Source organism: Haliotis asinina, chromosome 2 (genome assembly GCF_037392515.1).
Source record: "Haliotis asinina isolate JCU_RB_2024 chromosome 2, JCU_Hal_asi_v2, whole genome shotgun sequence".
In the NCBI taxonomy this organism is placed as follows: Eukaryota; Metazoa; Mollusca; class Gastropoda; order Lepetellida; family Haliotidae; genus Haliotis; species Haliotis asinina.
The window spans coordinates 48,553,862-48,575,348 of record NC_090281.1 but is presented as its reverse complement, the minus strand read 5'-3'; the positions used below and the strand labels follow the sequence as shown (position 1 = coordinate 48,575,348).

The window sequence follows — 21,487 nt, the reverse complement described above, 5'->3', positions numbered from 1 at the left end:
CATATGGGTACAATGTGTGAAGCCCATTTTCTGGTGTCCCCCGCCGTGATATTGCTGGAATATTGCTAAAAAGCGGCGTAAAACTAAACTCACTCACTCACTCACTCACTCCCTGCAGTGAACGCCGCCATGCAGCAGAGGTTGCCTGGGTCAGTGTCGGAGCGTTATTGCTGGACTTGCGTTTTAAATGAAAAGGAAGATATTATCTTGGGAGTAATGGCCAATATGTGTGGATGGCTACGGGGGTGAGAAGGAGCAGCAGCAGCGAGCGAGAGCATAGTATTAATGCATAATCACCTTTCCGCTGTGACAAGCAGACGAGGTGAGCGTAGCGAGCGATGAGTTCCACCTACTGTGAAGCAGGCTGGAATTACGATTTTTTGGTTTCTGCTGTGAAAGCGGACAACCAGCAGCATAGCGATTGATAGCTTCTCACCCCAAGCAGGCCATACACACTATGACGTTTTAACCCCCTGGATGCCGAGTTTTTTTTCAGGCGCACATTTTCATAAAGTTTGAAAAGTGAACGTTGTGCGAGATTTGCGATCGCGTGGCCCAGGTTCTGCGTACGGCTATGAAATTGCACAGACATGTAGAATATTTGATTTCCTATCCGTTGGTATAAATATAATTGCGGCTACCTCAGGGGTTTGAGAAATAGACACTGCTAAAAGTTGTTCAAAACTTTTGTGTGTGTTCAAAAACAGTAAATTTATCGTGCACCAATAAAAGCACTCTGCTACGATTTTTTTAATTTGGCATCTTTACGGAAAGTGTGAGCGAAGAAAATACAGCTTGATATCTGAACGACATGAGTGTATATGAAATGGATGTATGTGTTAATGCATAACGTCATACTCACAAAATCAAAAATGACCTGCAATAAATGTCAAAAATCGATTTTCTACTATGACGTCAAACGTCGACAGAGAGGTCATGCACGTATAAAGATAAGGGGGCATAACTCAGTTATGGTTTACATTAGGTCAATGTAACTCCGATCACATGGAGAGAATTTGCTGTGGATATGGACAGTATATTTTCGTGATGTTTTGTTCACAGTGAACCAAACTATTCCAATACAAATTTCCCCAATGTGAGAGGATACCTTTTGGTAGTTTCACAATTTGTAAGAAAAGATGCAAGTGTACTACATCAAAAATCAGGCAATAGCGATTTGGATGTCCCTATCCGATACATATTTTAGTTCTTAGATTCCCATATTCTCCTGTTTGTGTATATGTATTTTTATTAATTTTCCATCATTATTAACAGAGTAACAGCCACATTTTCAAACGTAATGAAATAACTGAAAATAATGCGACATTTTAGTTGACGTCACAGCATGTTTTGTGCATTTTGTGACGTCGGAAAAAGACTACTCTGGTTGCTGATTAGTATATATCTAACCTAATTTCCATTCAATGTGTAAAAGATATCGGCTTCTGTGTCAGAATTCAACACTTTTTAGCCAAAATATAAAATGAATGGTTTTATCACTGAAATAGTGTCCTGAATATATCAACAATTACACGGTTTTACTACATATCTTATTGTGAGCAACACGCGCACCTGCCTAGCATCAATTTAGCTTAAATGAAAATTTCACAACACCTGAATATTCATTGAGTATTCATTTAGGGAAAAGACTTTTCTTCTCATGATTATGAAATCAATTCCCTTCATAAGTATGCAATGAAAGGTACAAAGAGATCGCTTTTTCAGTAAAGAAGTATTAGAAAATGGACGTAATGCTTGTCGAAATTAAGACTTGACCTGATGTATATATTTTTAACAATTTCCGTATAAATATTGTTTGAGTTAGACATTCTGCCATCAGATATATTTTAATCGCATTTGAATTGACTTTATTATCGAAAAACAATGATAATGAATCATGAAACGTTTTGACAAAGTCGCACCTGGTCAATTAATATTCATAATAGTTTTGTCTATAAAAACGACACAAACCAATACAATGAACAAGACAATTCCTTTAAACAGTAGTATGTGTGCCCCTACATTTGATAAAATGTACAAATCATTTTCATTAATATTATCCGTTTTACTTCTAAGTTGGAATTAAATCGCTGTTTATTAACCTGTTCATATGTAACTGCAATATTTGTCCCAACGTATTGAATATTGCACATCACGTGAACTAAAGCACATGTTGCAGTAATGGCTACGTGTGATCTTCCAACACTTGTGTAGGGGCTTAAAATGTGGTATAGTACACTTACTGAGTCAATTTCCCATGTAGATATTATTCAAACAATCAAAAGCTTTCAAAGAATAAAAACGGATACCTTATATCCACACATGATATGGTGTTGAACATGGATATATGTAGATACTGAAATCAGTTTCATTAAAAAATATCTGAACGATGCGCAAAATATACATCACAATACTATAAGTGCAATCGGAATGGTATGGGCATTGTGTTTACTCTTGTTCAACCGACCTTCACCTCAAAGAAATTGCCTAATATGTGCAACAATGTTGACGTATGACATCACTACCGATGACCGATTTCTCTCAAAATGGCGGCTTCGCTGAGAAGGGTACACGGGATTTTGCGACGACTTTTTGCTTGATTCAGGGATCTTTTGTATATAAATGTGAGATGTAAGTAATCAGAATTATTCTGACTATTTGTGTATTGTGATATGTTCTTATCGTTTACATTGTAAATGACGGAACAAGCCAGAAATGCCGATAAGTACCGTTGTCGTTCTGCGTGATTTTGCGTCAGTCATGGCGTCACGCTGCACTGAAAGTTTGACAGTTTCTTATGAATTACCAAATTATTTCATTGTATCTATTTTCAATTTGCTATTTTTTGCCACGATACTCTTCCCCTGAATATACTAAGCGTATTGAGCCATTGTAAGCAATGATTAGAGGGCTGGATGTTGGGAAATTTCCGAAAATGCTACGCAGTGTAAAATTGGAATTTTTCTTTGTTTACGTTTCAGTCAAGCGCTGTCTTTCGAGCACAGCGTTCGTTTTCATGCTAAATATATTTCGTTTCGTTTTGTCTAGACAGTTGGTATTGGTGACAAAGACCATTTGTAATTTGATTCTAAGATATATGGGGAATTCAATGATGCATTTGTAGCAGCTAACTATGAAGTATACATGATGTAATGGGCTTCTCAATACCGGCCTTCTCGAAACGTGATTTTGTAAACACTATCCAATATGGCGGAAAGCGCACTTCGGCGTTCGTGTAAGTGTATTTTCGAAAACATCCCAACCGATTCTGGGTACATCGGTGACGTTTCAGAATTATCATTCCTGGTTACATGAAAACTTGATATCAGTGATCATTAATATGCTATTTTTGAAATTCATTACTCCCAGTAATTATCCGATTTTCACATTTCAAAACATATTGAAAATAACGCTGTGAATCTCGATTTTGTACAGTTTGAAAAATGGCGACATTTACGATGAAGCCTATTTTGAAAGGCGATTTTCAGCACTTTAGCTTGGTCTGAGATGATAGTGGATGGTATCAATAAACTGGGAATTTTCCGCAGAATTCAAAACTGTGTAGTATTTATATATGCGTGGTATATTTAGAATTTTATTGGACTTCCAAGTGAGGTATGTAGAGGAAGGACATATATGTCCCTGTGGCATCCAGGGGGTTAATTCAGCAAAGTGAATAAAGGTACAATGAATATCAATGTTAATACTTCTAGATTTAATGTACACCCAATCAAATAACGGAAATAAGTGAGCACGGGAAGGGAGGGAGGGTTAATATGGTAGTGAGCGACGGTAAGTAGTGTTCGGCGGAGACGCGAGAAGTGAAGCACCGTTATCTGTCGCGTGTTGTGATGATGTAACAACTGATGACGTCATGATTTGACGTAATGTTTGCAGCTGCGCGAGCCAAGGTAATATTTATAAACAAAGGCACGTGGTATAGCCACGCCATCAATAACACAATTTAGCGGTTAACGCTAAATGCTATTAGCGCAGGCGCATCAGACCCAGGGAACCAGGCTGTACAGGGTTCTGTGTCTGTTCCTCACTTTTAAAAGGGGCTCATCGCCATAACAGTGAGTATTTTGTGTCTTATTTTGTTTAGATTAGTAAATTATATGTATTAATTCAGAACGGACTCATTGAGAATAATGAAATTGACTCTTTATTAGATCTATTTACTTGTCCTACTCTTTACACAAATCCGAAATTCACATCGTAAAAATCGGATAATTACTCGGAGGTTTGAAGTTCTAAATAGCATATCAATGATCACTGACATCAGTTTTTCTTGAAATCACCAATGATAATTCTGAACTTTGCCGATGAACCTAGAATCGGCAGGGATGTTTTCGAGAATACATGCTAACACTAAGTGCGTTCAAAATTTCTGCCATTTTGGATACTGAGTATTGTTTACATACCATATCGTACGTGGATTCAAGGGTACACGATTTTATTCTTTGAGTGTTTCTGTTTGTTTGAATAATATTTACATAAATATTGTCATATTGAGTGTAGTATACCACATTTGAAACCGCTACAAGTAACATATGTCATATTTGGGATTTCACTTTCTTTCGCTACAAGTATTCTTAAACGTAGGCATAACTGTCGCATGCTCCAAGGCTGTACGGAGGGCTAGGCCCATGGATGTAATTCTATCCTTCAAGGAGGCAAGTCTAGATAAGAGGACATTTCTGCTTGTGAAATACCATTCACCTCCCCTCCCCACCCACGTGGTTATCTTTTCTCATACGCTTCTCTTGCCATAGTTGTCCGAACATTTACTAGTGTTATGATATGATGAAGGTTGATAGGGGAATATATTATCACTAACACTGAAATATCGATATTTGTTAGGGAAATAATCTATCTATCAACCCACAGTAAAGACACCTCACTGCTCACACTATTATAACAAAACAGGCAAAACATGTATATAGGGTGCACATCCATTATAGCATTAACCCCCTGGATGCCACCCTGACACATATGTCATTCCTCTTGAATCTTCACTTTGAAGTCACTTTAAATTCTAAATATATCAAGCACAAAAATGTACTTCACAGTTGTGAATTCTGTGGGAAATTTCTTGTTTCTTGATACCATGCACTATTGTCTAAGACAAAGCTGAAGTGCTTAACCCCTCAAAACTGGCTTCGTCTTAAATGTCCCTTTTCGCGATTCGTTATTTGCTGTATGTTTTGAAATGCGAAAATCGGATAATTACGGGGAGTATTGAATTTCAATAATAACATATCACTAATATCAAGTTTTCATGAAACCAGTAATGATAATTCTGAAACGTCGCCGCTGAACCCAGAATCAGTTGGGATGTTTTCGAAAACACACAATGGCCATAAATATTATCATTCCGACTGCACTTTCAGTATTGTGATTTATATTTTTCGTTCAGATACTTTTTCATGAAACTAATTTCAGTATCTACATATATCCTTGTTCAACATCATACCATATGAGGATATAGGGTATGCGTTTTCATTCCTTGAAAGCTTTTGATTGTTTGAATATTTACACGGGAAATTGACTCAGTAAGTGTACTACAGGATCTATCACAGTTTAAGCCTCTACACAACTGTTAGAGGATCACACATAGCCATTACTGCAGCATGTGCTGTAGTTCCTGTGATGTACAATATTCAATATGCTGGGACAAATATAGCAGTTTCATATGAAAAGGCTAATAAACAGCGATTTAATTCAAACTTATAAGTAAAACTGATAATATTTATGAAAATGATTTGTACATTTTCTATGTAATTTTATAACCGTACGCAGATCCAGGACCACGCGAGCGCAGTTCTCGCACATGTAACCATCACTTTTCAAATCTTCCGAAAACGTGCGCCTGAAAAACAACAACAACAACAAAACTAAAAACAAACAGACAAAACCCCCTCGGCATTCAGGGTGTTAAAATGCAACGGCATGTTCTAATCTTGTGCTTTTGAAAACGTACTTTTGTTAGCTGGGATCCGATCATCGCATTGTACACTGTGCACAAAAGCGACGTTTATGTCAAAGAAACTAAATAAAATCCAGACCTTATATCGTACATCACGCTGCCTATCCCTCAACACAAAGGTTTCATCAAATAGGGTATCCGATCATCGCATTGTACACTGTGCACAAAAGCGACGTTTATGTCAAAGAAACTAAATAAAATCCAGACCTTATATCGTACATCACGCAGCCTATCCCTCAACACAAAGGTTTCATCAAATAGGGTATCCGATCATCGCATTGTACACTGTGCACAAAAGCGACGTTTATGTCAAAGAAACTAAATAAAATCCAGACCTTATATCGTACATCACGCAGCCTATCCCTCAACACAAAGGCGCTAATGCGCACACGTTCAGTCACACACAGAGAATGATAGAGATGCTGATCTCAAGTACATGGTGAACTTCTCATCTGTGTTTGTATCTCTGTGCCAGTGTGTATGTGTGTGTCTGTACAGGTGCGTGCGTGTGCATGTGTGTGTCTGTACAGGTGCGTGCGTGTGCATGTGTGTGACTGTACAGGTGCGTGCGTGTGCATGTGTGTGACTGTACAGGTGCGTGCGTGTGCATGTGTGTGACTGTACAGGTGCGTGCGTGTGCATGTGTGTGACTGTACAGGTGCGTGCGTGTGCATGTGTGTGTCTGTACAGGTGCGTGCGTGTGCATGTGTGTGACTGTACAGGTGCGTGCGTGTGCATGTGTGTGACTACAGGTGCGTGCGTGTGCATGTGTGTGTCTGTACAGGTGCGTGCGTGTGCATGTGTGTGACTGTACATGTGCGTGTGCATGTGCATCGTTTGCGTGCGTGTGCATGGCTGATGCTTCATATGAATGTGAATTAATCATATATGTGATCCCTCTGTTCTCACAGGATGTTTGGAACCGTAATTATCCGGGTTAGAACTGGTCTTCAGTTACCCATGCTTATCTCATCCAGAGAAGATCTGGGTTAGAATTGGTCTTCAGTTACCCATGCTTATCTCATCCAGTGAAGATCCAGGTTAGAATTGGTCTTCAGTTACCCATGTTTAACTCACCCCGTGAAAATTTGGGTTAGAACTGGAATTGTTTTGCAGCAACCTATGCTTTCCTCACCCCGTGAAGATCCGGGTTAAAAATTGGCTTTCAGCAGCTCATGCTTGAAAGAGGCGACTAACAGGTTGAGGCGGTTAGAGTCGCTGACGTGGTTGACACATGTAATCGTATCCCAGTTTGCGTAGATCAAGGCTAATAATGCTGATTGACCACTGGATAGTCCAGACGAGTCTATTTATAGACAGCCCTGCGTTTAACAAGAGACAAACGTACAATAACACAGACAACCATAAAACGTTTACTGTTACCAAGACGAGTATCATGCCTGAGTGTAGTTATACTGTTTCGTATGTGTGTTTAGGCAGCCCTGACGGATGGATGAATGTCCTGTCTGTGATTACAGGTCGACCTATTTTTGTTCATTCTCGAAGTCACCAGCGAGGCTGTCACGTATTCCTGTCGAATCTCTCCGCGTTACCGTAAGTAGCAATCTAAGGGAGAGTCTGTGAAATTGTTATATCTGTCTGTTTGTTTATGGACCTGTGAAAATCCGGGCTAGAATTGACTCATTTGCCCAGGTATGTCTTAATGGCGACTAAAGGGAGCTGCAGGACAGGAACGCTGACTTCACTGTAAAAATGACTGTTTATATATTAAATACAAAACTAAACGCAAAATTTTCCTACGTGTTTATGACCGTTATGTGTTTATTATCTTAACTCCGTTTGTGTTGTAAACACGTGTTTATCAACTAAACAAAAGTTTAATTTCTAAACGGAACCGGTGTTTACAATTCAATCACCTAACGGCTGTTTAGCAAATGCCTCACCTTTTTACACGCAAAAAGCCCTGTTTATATTAAAGCTAGAGTATAGGGATTAAACACATATGAAGAATAACTGACAAGGTATGTTTATATGTAAACGAGACCTTCTGGCACGGCGCTCGACACTGATACGTATTTGGAAGTATGACCTACATGTACAAGATATAGAAAGGTGTGACACTAACAATGGCGGCCCGGCTCGCCTCGGCTCGTTTTCGGTCTGACAAACGCTTCTGTCGCTTTGATCGTTGAAAAAACTGCACAATTTATACTCTGTTGACCTCTGTAAAGTGCCTTGCGTATCACCTACCTGCTGATTTTATTTTAATTTAAAGCTTTCAAACATTTTACCGTCCATTCTCGGACGAAGTCAGGACATATGCCCGGAAGAAAACTAATCTCAAGCTACAGACCCGCACCAAATAGTGGCGCGAGTCCCTGGTTGGATATTATAGATGCACGTTAAAAGAGGCGGGAATAATAAAAAACGCAATCCAGTCAGAGACTCGGTCTGTTACTCGGTGCTGGTTTGTAACCTGAGATTTGATTACTTCCGGGCATATGTCCTGGCTTCGTCCTAGAATGAACGGTAAAACTATTAAAAGCTTTAAATGGAAATAAAGTCAGCAGGTAAGTGATACGCAAGGCACTTTACATAGGTCAACGGAGTATAAATTGTGCAGTTTTTCCTACGATCAAAGCGACAGAAGCATTTGTCAGACCGAAAACGAGCCGAGGCGAGCCGAGGCGAGCCGGGCCGCCATTGTTAGTGTCACACCTTTTTATATCTTATATATTTAGGTCTTACTTCCAAATATATACCTGAGTCAAGCGCCTATGCCTTCTGGGTCAAATTTTACCCAGATTGCTGTAAATATACCTGTTAAAAGCAAGGGTTTGTATGGGTGCAGTTATGTACTCATCTCAATACCCGGACCCGTATTGTCTAATATGCTAAGGCTGACAGCACTAGGTAGATATAATGTAAGTAAAGAGATGTATTCAAAACATCATTTTATTTCATCTCCGTAATAAATGAATATATTACCAGCACTATGACATAGCAGAGAAACACAATCTTCTCTGTTCACAATGAATGTTAACTCAGCCTGTTGCGATATGCTACACAGAAAACACTGCACGATAAGGGATTCACAATGAAATTTCGTCAGCCTATTAAAAATAACACATGTGGGCAAACTGCACTCTCCAAATGAATTGCTGTGCAGAAAACAGTCCACCATACTCAGTCTGACAGGGGTCGCTATCCTGACGTGAACAGCTGAAACTGTTACAAAATGAACTGCTGGAACTATTGATAAGGATAATATTCAGCAATTGATATAACACTATTCAGGTCTGCTTCGTCAGGTGACAATCCTGAAAAAAAGGTCAGTGAGACCGAATTATGTAGTTTAAATTGTAAATTATAACTAACAAATAAATGCTTTCATTACTGTGACCCTTAAATATGAGAGGACATGTGTATCCTTCGTGTTTAAAAGTGCCGTAATTTGTTGTGAATTGTTTTGTCCTTCGCAACACAAGAAACCTCACACTTACATGATGGGCATAACGATTAATGGTGTTCCGATTAATTGAAATAATCGAAGCGTAAACGATCAAATCATCGATTACATTTTCTCATAATCGAACACAAACGACTTTGGAACTACTGTTTCAGTCTTTAAAACTCTTAATAATGGAACGTATCCTCGACGTTGTCAGGACTTTAAAATAAAACCTGAGTGTTTATTTCTTAGAAAACTCACTTCACAAACTAAAAAGCCATGACTGAATATTTAATTTCTTGAAGACTCCAGGCCGTTTGTGCCCATGATACACTGGTCATCACTTTAAACTAGCAAGCTGCATCATGTTATTACATGTATGCAATATCAACCTGGATTGGAAAATCGAAAAATGACGCTAACCAATTTTTTTTCGTTGGTAATGAAACAATTATAAATTGTGAAATTTCAACGAGTTCCCAACACTAATAACGATGGGTAACGCTGGGCTATAAACTTAGTCGTACTTACGATAATAGGGAGTTTTCTACCATTTCCTCTGTCCAATGCACAATAAATTTCCGAGTCAGCTCCTTCCTGTGAAAGGAGAAGGTATTTCTATTGTTATTTAGGGAATTCAACAAGACCACAGAGTATCCACACCGCACGTTTTAGCGCTCACTCCCACGTTGTTCCATTACAAATCAGAAATGAAGTATGACTAGAATGTGGCGATCCGGAATCACAGACACACAGACAGATTTTTCCTGTACTATCGGGTCCATTATCTATACAGTACAAAAACCTATGATATACCTCTTTTTCATCTGCTTTATTTAGCGACCTGGTGATGTCAAACGGTTAATGTTCTCTTGCGTCCTGGTCCATAGATCTTTGTCTTTTGAGCTTCAGTTCTACATCAAACACTTGATCTATCCAACCATTTCAAGACGTCTGGATGTCTAAACAAAATGGCGGACAAAACATGACGTAACGACGTTACAGGCCACGTTCATACCCAGAGTTCCTTGGACTTTTTAAACACTGGATGTATATAGACAGTGAAGGGTATACCTAAACACACGTTTAATATAAGCATGATTTATGTTAATAGTTACTTTTAATAGCCATAAGCAGTAAGTATTTCACAATTCACATATTCCGACACCTATCTCTTTATCACATTTCACATATTCCGACACCTATCTCTTTATCACATTTCACATATTCCGACACCTGTCTCTTTATCACATATCACTTATTCAGACGTCCATTGCTGTATCATATGAAAAAACAGATATCATCCCGACGAAAAAATACTGCTTCTCTATAACATCATTTTATTGGACGTTGTGTACGATCGTTCTGTATGTTTAACTCAGTGACAACCCATCCACAATAGTATCTAGCATCAACTTAATGTTGAATTACGACAGATTAAGGCCAAATTCGTTCAAGGCTAATGCTTCACGCATACTTGACCATGGCAAGTTTGATGTATATCAACTACTCCACTAACTTCAAATCTTAAAAAGTGTCAGATCACACAATGAGACAAATGACGCGAAGTCGATTCTCTTTTACTTCCAACGGCCTGTAGGGGTATCCCCCAACCCTTCCCTCCGAAACACAGATTCTGTTACTCCCCTACCATTAGCCACACACGGACTGCATTATAATCAAATGCACGAGTTTAATAACCTTCGAGACTTTTCAAATGTCGTTTCCCCTTGAAGCACTGTCGTCATTGGTCAACATGAGATGGTTGCATTAAGCGGCCCAAGAGTCGGACAATATACTTATTATTACCTCTCTGCTACCCCTGCCAGCCATCTTAATTCCGGTTTCGATTGGTCCAACTAACCTTGTTTGGTATGGTCTGTCACTTTGACGGGTATAGGTTACACGGCTAGATTGTCGACACTGTGCAGTGCTGCGACCCATGTGTCCTGTTGGTTTGTTAGTTTGATGATATCTTGTTCTGCCGTACTCAGTAATAATCCAGCTGCATGACACCGGTCTGTAAATGACAAGGCTAAACCAGACAAACCTGTGATTAACAGCATGAGCATCGATCTAGGCAATTGGGATATGGTGACATCTGTCAGCCAAGTTAGCTAGCCCGACTACCCGATCCCATTAGTCGCCCCTTCCGACAAGCATGGGTTGCTGAAGATCTATTCTAACCTAGATTTCACGGGTCATTTGATAATGGTGCAGAAGAAGGTAACAGACAAACGTTGTTCTGAGATGTGCATTTTGGTGGTATCAATGTTTAACCCCCCGGGGTGCCACCCTGACATTCATGTATATGTCCTTCGTCATCATCCATCACTTGGAAGTTCAATCAAAATTTTCTAAATATACCACACACACAAAAATATACTGCACAGTATTTAATTCTGCTGGAAATTCCCTGTTTCTTAACACCATCCACTATTATCTCCGACAAAGTTAAAGTGCTTAAAATAACCGTTCATCATAATGTTGCCATTTTCGGCACAATACGAAATCGCGATTCAGAGTGTTATTTGCAGTGTTTTGAAATGTGAAAATCGGATAATTACTTGGTGTATTTAATTTAAAAAAATAATACATTAATGGTCAATGATATCAGTGTTTTGTGAAACCGCTGATGATAATTCTGAAGCGTTGCCATTAAACCGAGAATCGGTTGGGATGTTTTCGGAAATACACTTACACGAACACCGAGGTGCGCTTTCTGCCATATTGGATAGTGTCTACAAAAATTACGTTTCAACAGGGTGTACTGTTGTTCATCAATGTATCAGAAGGCTTTGCCAGAATAGGCCATCGCAGGACTGCTGAGAGGGATTATATAAGTCACCGTCAGAGCGGCAACTGCAGAATATTTCTAATGCTCTGCACCCCCCGAAGTGTACGCCGTCGTGCCTCTAGCCAACAACTTCACTCACCAGAAGTGTACGACGTCGTGCCTCTAGCCAACAACTTCACTCACCAGAAGTGTACGACGTCGTGCCTCTAGCCAACAACTTCACACACCAGAAGTGTACGACGTCGTGCCTCTAGCCAACAACTTCACCCCCCGAAGTGTACGCCGTCGTGCCTCTAGCCAACAACTTCACTCACCAGAAGTGTACGACGTCGTGCCTCTAGCCAACAACTTCACACACCAGAAGTGTACGACGTCGTGCCTCTAGCCAACAACTTCACCCCCCGAAGTGTACGCCGTCGTGCCTCTAGCCAACAACTTCACCCACCGAAAGTGTACGCCGTCGTGCCTCTAGCCAACAACTTCACTCACCGAAAGTGTACGCCGTCGTGCCTCTAGCCAACAACTTCACCCACCGAAAGTGTACACCGTTGTGCCTCTAGCCAAGAACTTCACTCACCGAAAGTGTACGAAGTCGTGCCTCTAGCCAACAACTTCACTCACCGAAAGTGTACGCCGTCGTGCCTCTAGCCAACAACTTCACCCACCGAAAGTGTACGCCGTTGTGCCTCTAGCCAACAACTTCACCCACCGAAAGTGTACGAAGTCGTGCCTCTAGCTAACAACTTCACACACTGAAAGTGTACGAAGTCGTGCCTCTAGCCAACAACTTCACACACAGGAAATGTACGCCGTCGTGCCTCTAGCCAACAACTTTACCCACCGAAAGTGTACGAAGTCGTGCCTCTAGCCAACAACTTCACACACCAGAAGTGTACGAAGTCGTGCCTCTGTAAATGTCGTTGCCATTGTCGTTATTATAAGCATGGGCAGAAAGTGAAACTGTTACTGTCAAATTACTGAAATAACACTACGCCAGAATTATCCAGCCAATCAGATGGCTAGTTTTCAGCCAATCACATGGTTTGCCATAAATCAAGTCACACCATGGGATTTGGTGTCGGCGACGAGCCATCTCATTGGCTGAAACACTGTAGCCATGCGCTAACTGTGGTTTCGTTTTATCCAGACAGTTGGGTATTTGTGACAAAGGCCATTTGTAATTTGAATCCAAGATGTATGGAGAATTCAACGATGCACCTGTCGCAGCTGAGTATAAAATGTACGTGATGTAATTGGCGCCTCAAATACTTTCAATACCGGCCTCGTAGAAACTTGATTTTGTCTACACCATCAAATATGGCGGAAAGCGTGCTTCGACGTTCGTGTAAGTGTATTTTCGAAAACATCCCAACCGATTCTGGTTTCATGGGCCATGTTTCAGAATCATCATTAGCAGATACATGAAAACCCCGATAGGGATCATTAACATGTGCTATTTGTGAAATTCAATGTTCCCAGTAATTATCCGTTTTTAACATTTCAAAACATACAACGTTGTGAATCGCGATTTGAAATATTGCGACATTTATGATGAGAGGGTAATTTAAGCACTTTAACTCTGTCTGAGATAATAGTGGATGGTATCAAGAAACAGGTAATATACCGAAAAATTCAAAACTGTGAAGTATATTTGCGCGCATGATATATTTAGAATTTCATTCGACGACTTCAAAGTGAAGGTTGAAGAGGAAAGACATACATGTCCCACGTGGCATCCGGGGATTAAGACCCAACGTGTTCTAGCAGATATATATCGCATTTGTAATAGAAAATAATTTTGAAATATCAAATGTATTCATTCAAAATTCATTAGCAAGAAAGGGGCAAGGTAAAAGACCTTTTCAATGGAAACGCGTTTATGGAAGCAAATTTGTACCGTAGTTCAGGGTTCTTTTATCATTTACTGTTGTGATGTTATGCAAGAATGTTTCAACAGTTATACATTGTACTGTAGTTCAGGGTTCTTTTATCATTTACTCTTATGATGTTATGCAAGAATGTTTCAACAGTTATACATTGTACTGTACACTCAGTGATAGGACGATGTATGTTATCGGTCTTACTTCTCTCCACCCTCCGGTCACGGGTCTTATTTTCCCAACCATAACCTCGGATATGTGTTATATCCTACACGTAAAATGCTAGTACCTTCGATAGGTTGAGTCCCCTCCGGGATTCGAACTCACCCAGGAAACCACGGTGGTATAACGTTAGTTAACATCTGTATAGACGGAAAACGAGAAACACACGTAGAAAGAATTTGTCAGCTTCAACTTACGTGTTCAAAATTGACACCAGTGTCGATCTGCAGACATGGAAGCTAGAGGTTTTGAGTGTAGTTCTGTTTGAAAAGTTATGGTGGATTTTATACATGTGCTTTTCCTTGTACTATATATAAAAAGGTTACTTTGCATATATTATTGTGGCGAGTTACCATTTTAAATGGCAGAAATCTAATGAAACTCTTCACGTGATTTACCGTTTTATACATAATACAATTACAGCAACCAGCACGTGTTACAGCTCAAAGACGTATAATGTCTGCCTCGTGAGCAACCATCACATTCTTTCTATTGTATTTTTATGTACACTGACCCAAAAAAGAAACGCATAGCTGAAATCTCATTTTTAAAGTAGATTTTTTCGGAAAATATGGAATGGAATGACAATTAATGTAAATATTAAGTGTTTTTATAGTCAATACAACCAAAACAGACAAACAAACACAACCTCTGGTGATTATTCGCCACACCACAGCACCTTGAAAACGCTTTGTATAATCTGCACGTGGGAAAATCTGAAAGCATTTAAGTTAATAAATCATCTCTCATAACATTGGATTTTCACCTATGCGTTTCTTTTTTGGGCCAGTGTATTAATTCTTTTAATTTCATGCGTTGATAAATGTTGACGTTGGTAATCACATTGTACATTGTTTATTGCAGGCGATACATACAACATGGAAGAATCATACAGATATGAGACAATTGCTGACAGGATCATGTTCTGGGGAGAAACGGATCCAGACACACCTGCCTTTATTTTCTGGAGTCCTAACGGTAGATATGTCCTCTCACGTGGGGGTGTCTTTGAACTGGCCAGTAGATTTGCCCTCAGGCTGACACACCAGGGCGTCCAGCCGGGAGACGTGGTGTGTGTGTGTATTCCGAACAGTCCAGAGAGGGTCGTAGTGGACTTTGGGGTACAGCTAGCAGGTGCTGTGTCCATGAACGGACAGATTCTACGTTCAGATTGCCAAGACATTATTGAATCAATGCGCAAAGCAAAATGTAAAGTTTTAGTTATTGACCCAGATGAGACCAATCAGGCATGGGAGATGATTAGGAACCATATCCATCTAGTATCCGAAGACCCACACATGCCTACCGCCACGAGTGTGGGCGTCCCAACACTGACAAACATTGCATTTTGTAAAACCAGAAAACCGGATTCTGTTTTCATTGAGACGCTTCCTCAGAGAACAGGCAGAACCACAAACAAGCCGATACAAAATCCCACTGATGTTGCCTACATTTTTGCAACCTCTGGCACCACTGGGTACAGTAAGCTTGTCCAACATACTAACAAATCTTTGATGCTAATGTCCTATAGGCTGACGGAAGCTACTGGGTTGAAAGACAAGCATAGTAAAAACTTAAGTATCGCCCCCTTTGGATGGATTGGGGGCTTTCCGGCATGTTACCTTTTTTCAGGTTGTCCCATAGTATTGATAGACGACGCAGCCGAGGCTGTGGCCGACAGACTTCAGTATATTTGGGATGTTGCCTGTAAAGAAGACGTCACAGTTTGTACCCTTGCGCCCTTCCAGTTTATGGGGATTCTTGGAAGGAAGGACATCTGGGAATCTTCAGGTAAGAAACTTCCAATGATTCTTACCGGGGGACAGCCTCTACATAAAGAATATCTTCAAACCATAGGGAAGCTTGCGGATTGCATATTTGGCTTGTATGCCTCCACAGAGATCGGGTACGCAGCTGGAATTGCTGTTAGTGCGTCGAATCTGGGGTGCTATAAGGACAACATGGCAGGTTTTCTCGCTCCTGGTGTGGAAGCCAAGATAGTTGATTCCAAGTTGGCCAGCGTTGGAAAGGAAACCCGTGGAGAAATTCTCATACGTACAGAGACAATTACCTCAGGGTATATTGAAGCTCCGTCTAAACAGACTGCCATTTTGCCAGAAGGTTGGTTCAGAACAGACGATGTTGGGTACATGGACAACGAAGGCTGTCTGATTGTGGAAGGAAGATGTTCTGATGCCATCATGCACGGCTCATACATCATCTACCCAACATGGCTCGAGCAAAAGCTTGCCAAATGTCCTGGGATTAAGCAAAACTGTTTTGTGCCAATTCCGGACAAGGTTCTGCACCACGAGATTTGTGCCTGTGTACAACTAGAGGAGGGCGTCCGTCTTACCAAGGATGATGTCATAAATTTTGTCAGAGGCGACATCGTTGACGGCGTAAGGTCGGACATGAGCGTTGTTCCAAAGTATGTGTTATTCTTTGACACATTTCCTGTCACAAAGACGTTTAAGTTGGATCGCAAAGAACTCGCCAGGTCTGCTCAGCTGAGGCTGCAGCTCGAGTAACTTCTTCATGCTGACAGGACAATACAGGTTTACGTTTTACAGCTACCCTGTACCCCGACAATACAAGTTTACGTTTTACAGCTACCCTGTACCCCGACAATACAAGTTTACGTTTTACAGCTACCCTGTACCCCGACAATACAGGTTTACGTTTTACAGCTACCCTGTACCCCGACAATACAGGCTTACGTTTTACAGCTACCCTGTACCCCGACAATACAGGTTTACGTTTTACAGCTACCCTGTACCCCGACAATACAGGTTTACGTTTTACAGCTACCCTGTACCCCGACAATACAGGCTTACGTTTTACAGCCACCCTGTACCCAGACAATACAGGTTTACGTTTTACAGCTAACCTGTACCCCGACAATACAGGTTTACGTTTTACAGCTACCCTGTACCCAGACAATACAGGCTTACGTTTTACAGCTACCCTGTACCCCGACAATACAGGTTTACGTTGTACAGCTACCTTATACCCCGACAATACAGGTTTACGTTTTACAGCTACCTTGTACCCCGACAATACAGGTTTACGTTTTACAGCTACCATGTACCCCGACAATACAGGCTTACGTTTTACAGCTACCCTGTACCACGACAATACAGGCTTACGTTTTACAGCTACCCTGTACCCCGGCAATACAGGCTTACTTTTTACAGCTATTGACCTATAATTTGCAAATTTTGGTGAGGATTTTATGCAACGTATCAGTGTATGCTCATTTCTCGTAGACTTGTTTTAGTGTTGCAAAAGTGAGAGGAGGGCTGTTTTGTATGTATGCATAATGTGACCTAGAATGTTTACGCCACTATTAGCAATAATCCTGTAATCCAAGAAGACACTAGAAATGGGCTTCACATAGTACATCGATGTGGGGAATGGAACCCAGGTGGTTTTGACGAGGGGACGCTTTAACCACAAGACTACATTAGTGTCCCACATATATAATGTGCTGAATCATGAAGAAAATCTGCTAACACATCAGGGAGGCAGCACGCTCTGTACATCCACACAATGCACCCATATGGGGAATCGAACTTGGATATTCGGCGTGATGAGCGAACACATTAACCACTAGGCTACCCCGTCTATACAGATATCACTTGTATTCAGTCAAATCCCAAAAGGGCTGAAATCAACGTTATGCATATAACCTTGCGATAATTGTAATATATGGATCACCTATAACGTAACGATTATGTTATCCAGAGGATACTGATTTCAATGCAATCATAGAGGAAACATTACTGTTTAACTTATTAAACCACTAATATTAAAGGAAACGAGTTTCTGTGCTTCATATAAAGTTAATAAAATCAAATACATTCTGAACTTCTTAATGCATCTTTAATTAGCCGACCTTATGATTGACCATAATTGATACACTGGAGTGAGTGAGTGAGTGACCTGAGTGAGTGAGTTTGATCTTACGCCGCTTTTAGCAGTATTGAAGCAATACCACTGCCGTGGACACAAGAAACGGGGAGTGAGTTGAGTTTAATGCCTCTTTGAAAAGTATTCTAGTTGTATCACGTAGTGTCACATTAGTGTTGGAGGACAACCATGTAGGCCTCTTGCTAGGTGAGTATGGTACAGGTAAACCAACAAGCACAAACAAGTCAAACCGGACGTCGAACCCCCGGACATACAGCGGTGGGAATTGAAGACACCAAATAATTGCTTGTTGGATGTTCTTCCAAATGCGAGTCAAAGTTTATGGCAATAGAGCCAGTGTTAGGGGCTATTTCTAATCCTGTCGTCGGCGTTGTTCCATCTCATTCCATTCATTTATTCAGTATATAAAGGTGGCAGACGCATGGACAATACATAACAAACAATAAATACATTCAACAAATACATGCACAGCTAAAACAATGAATGATACACTAGTACTTTCTTTATAATGGACCCGTGAAGGCCCCGGGGTAGAATAGGCCTTCAGCAACCGATGCTTGCCGAAAAGGGCGATTATGCTTGTCGTAAAAGGCGACTAACGGGATCGGGTGGGCAGGCTTGCTGACTTGGTTGACACATGTCATCGGTTCCCAATTGTGCAGATCGATGCTCATGTTGTTGATCACTGGATTGTCTGGTCCAGACTCGATTATTTACAGACCACCGCCATGTACCTGGAATATTGCTGAGTGCGGCATAAAACTAAACTCATTCACTCACTCCTTTATAATGGGAAACTGTTTAATAAAGTTAAGCTTTTCCGACATATCCTGAACACGTTAATTGCGTTGTTTTTTTTAAATCTAGAAACTTGAGTGCATACACAGGCGTTTCTTTTCTTTGTGTGTGCATGGAAAATATAAGTAAAATATTCATGTTAGTTAACACATAGAAAACCAATGTTATGATATAACTTGTACAACGGACAGACGTTACGCCCTTGACATTGAGTTACAAAGCGTTGCTATAACCTTCCTGTGAAGGTCATCGAATTTTGCACAACCATCAGAGCGGATGTAAGCAGGTCTTACTTGCACAACCATCTGAGCGGATGTAAGCAAGTCTTACTAAGTCTGTGAACGTCAGCTACTGTCTATGCCAAAACCGTGCTTTTAAGAGGCGACTGACAGGACCGGATAGCCAGACATGGTATCGTATCCCAATTGCGCAGATCGATGCCAGTGTTGTTCATCACTAGGTTATTTGGTCCAGACTTGCCCCAGGCACACCCCTCATCCCATCCCACCCCACCCAACCCGATGGATCTGGAATAGTGCTGAGTGCGTCCTTAAACAACACGCCAACCAACTTGGGCGGATCTAACCATTATGGCACAAAAGATTTAAGTTGTCCCAAATTGTTGGCCATGGTTGTGCACTTAACTGTATCAATTGCCCGAGCTGTAAATGTAGCTATTGCTGTCATGCACCAACTGAATATGGTTGTCTTGTTGCCGTGACGTCCCTTCTGTTTACGTCTTGGAGATAATATTGTGTTGGAAACTGTCTGGAAACTTGGGACGCATTTCTATGCGCAGCATTACACCTACTTCGCGAAGACAATAGCGTTCAGATTTTGTCAGTTACGTTTAAAAAGCACATGATATATTAAGCAACATTGTACTGTTCACAACGCTTCATTTGAACACCATTTGTTTGTATCATTTTACCAACACAAAACATTCGAACTGAGCGTGCACACATATGTCCTTGCAAATCTGGGATCGCAAAAGTTCTATAAACCCGAAGGTAAAGAAATGGTCTCCCTGTCCCATAACAGCACGAGTATCGACCTACGCAAATCGCAAGACCAGTCAATCAGTCAGTCAGTCAGTTACAGCTTTGACACATTTCACTCCATATAACACGTTAATATCATGACTGAAAATTTAATTCACATTCATCTATCATGTTCATGCCGAATATTGCTTCACGCTGAAACTGATATTAAAATAATATTGGTGGCATCAAATTACACTATTCTGTGCTTCATAAATTGACACTGTGAGAATGTCGTATGAACTTGCGTCAACTACTAATGTTTTCGCCTTGTGAGTGAGTAGACTACTGATGTTTTCACCTTGTGAGTGATTAGACTTTTAACGATATTCCAGCGGGGAACGTCAGATATGGGCTTCAAACATTGTACCCATGTGGACGCCTTAACCATTTCGGCTACCCCTCCGCCCCTCTGACCATGTGAAGGAACTTAGTTTATAAACTAAGGTTAAAAAGGTTAACAAAATCGACAAAACCCTCTCCACATCCACAAGGAATATCTGTCAGAGGCAGTGTTGATTTACAATCTAGGCAGTGTTGATTTATAATCTAGGCAGATTTGATTTACAATTTAGGCAGTGTTGGTTTACAATTTAGGCAGTGTTGATTTACAATTTGGGAAGAGTTGATTTACAATTTCGACCACATTATGTGTTACTGAACCGAGAGAGATGACGGTGATACTGCTCGTATGTGTAGCCGAAACGGTATCCGACCCTAGTGATGTTACCAGTCCACACGCGTGTAAAATGTTCATCTGAACATCGGGAGTGTATGGTCCAAGATACAATGGGTAACTGCATCCGACGTTATTGTTTCTCACAGATTTGTGTAATTTGCCTACTATCACATTCCCACTATTGTTTTGTCTGAGATTTTGGATGTTTGACCCTTGATCAAATAAATTCTGAGCAATGTCAAAGACTGCCGATGAAGGAATATTGTTTAACAGGAAGAGAAAAGCAAGTTGAAACCATCACTCTTGTCATACAGATGTTTTCAGACCTTTTTGTCGTTTTGAATCTTTATGCATGTTTGCAAATATGTGGCTGTCGGCATTTCATGTTCACGTGGTACATCAGTTGAGGGTAATTAGATGTGTGACAGTTATTGAACGATATCACATTGTCCATGTCACAGGGGTTCGAATCTCTGTTTGGACAATAATTTGCTTGACAACGATACAACTGTACTTGTTGACAACGAATCAACTATACTTGCTTGACAATGATACAACTATACTTGCTTCACGACATCAGTATACTTGCTTGACGATGATACAAGTATAACTGCTTGACGACGATGCAAGTATACTTGACTGACAACCATACAAGTTTACTTGCTTGACAACCATACAAGTTTACTTGCTTGACAACGATACAAGTATACCTGCCTGACAACGATACAAGTATACCT

At 40.6% G+C, this 21,487-nt stretch overlaps 1 protein-coding gene across 4 annotated transcripts; it reads left to right on the top strand.

The window, feature by feature from the left end:
* Positions 1–7,329: 7,329 nt before the first annotated feature.
* Positions 7,330–18,170, top strand: LOC137272602 (3-[(3aS,4S,7aS)-7a-methyl-1,5-dioxo-octahydro-1H-inden-4-yl]propanoyl:CoA ligase-like). Of its 4 annotated transcripts, none has more exons than XR_010956103.1 (3): positions 7,330–7,543; positions 15,165–17,131; positions 17,171–18,166. XR_010956103.1 is itself a non-coding variant. In XM_067804995.1 (2 exons), the coding sequence occupies exon 2, from the start codon at positions 15,179–15,181 to the stop codon at positions 16,829–16,831; it is 1,653 nt and encodes a 550-aa protein (XP_067661096.1). In that variant the 5' UTR covers positions 7,412–7,543; positions 15,165–15,178; the 3' UTR covers positions 16,832–18,170. The 4 variants fall into 4 exon arrangements, 2 of the variants coding, with proteins under 2 accessions (XP_067661096.1, XP_067661095.1); XR_010956102.1 differs by lacking the exon at positions 7,330–7,543 and adding an exon at positions 13,468–13,543; XM_067804995.1 differs by having other exon boundaries at positions 7,412–7,543; positions 15,165–18,170.
* The last annotated feature ends 3,317 nt before the right edge of the window (positions 18,171–21,487 follow it).

Bases quoted from the DNA above. Each gene is read 5' to 3' on its own strand.
- LOC137272602 (XM_067804994.1), top strand. From the start codon at position 13,516: ATGGCGGAAAGCGTGCTTCGACGTTCGT. The intron at 13,544-15,164 runs GTAAGTGTATTT...TGTTTATTGCAG, and splicing joins AAGCGTGCTTCGACGTTCGT to GCGATACATACAACATGGAA.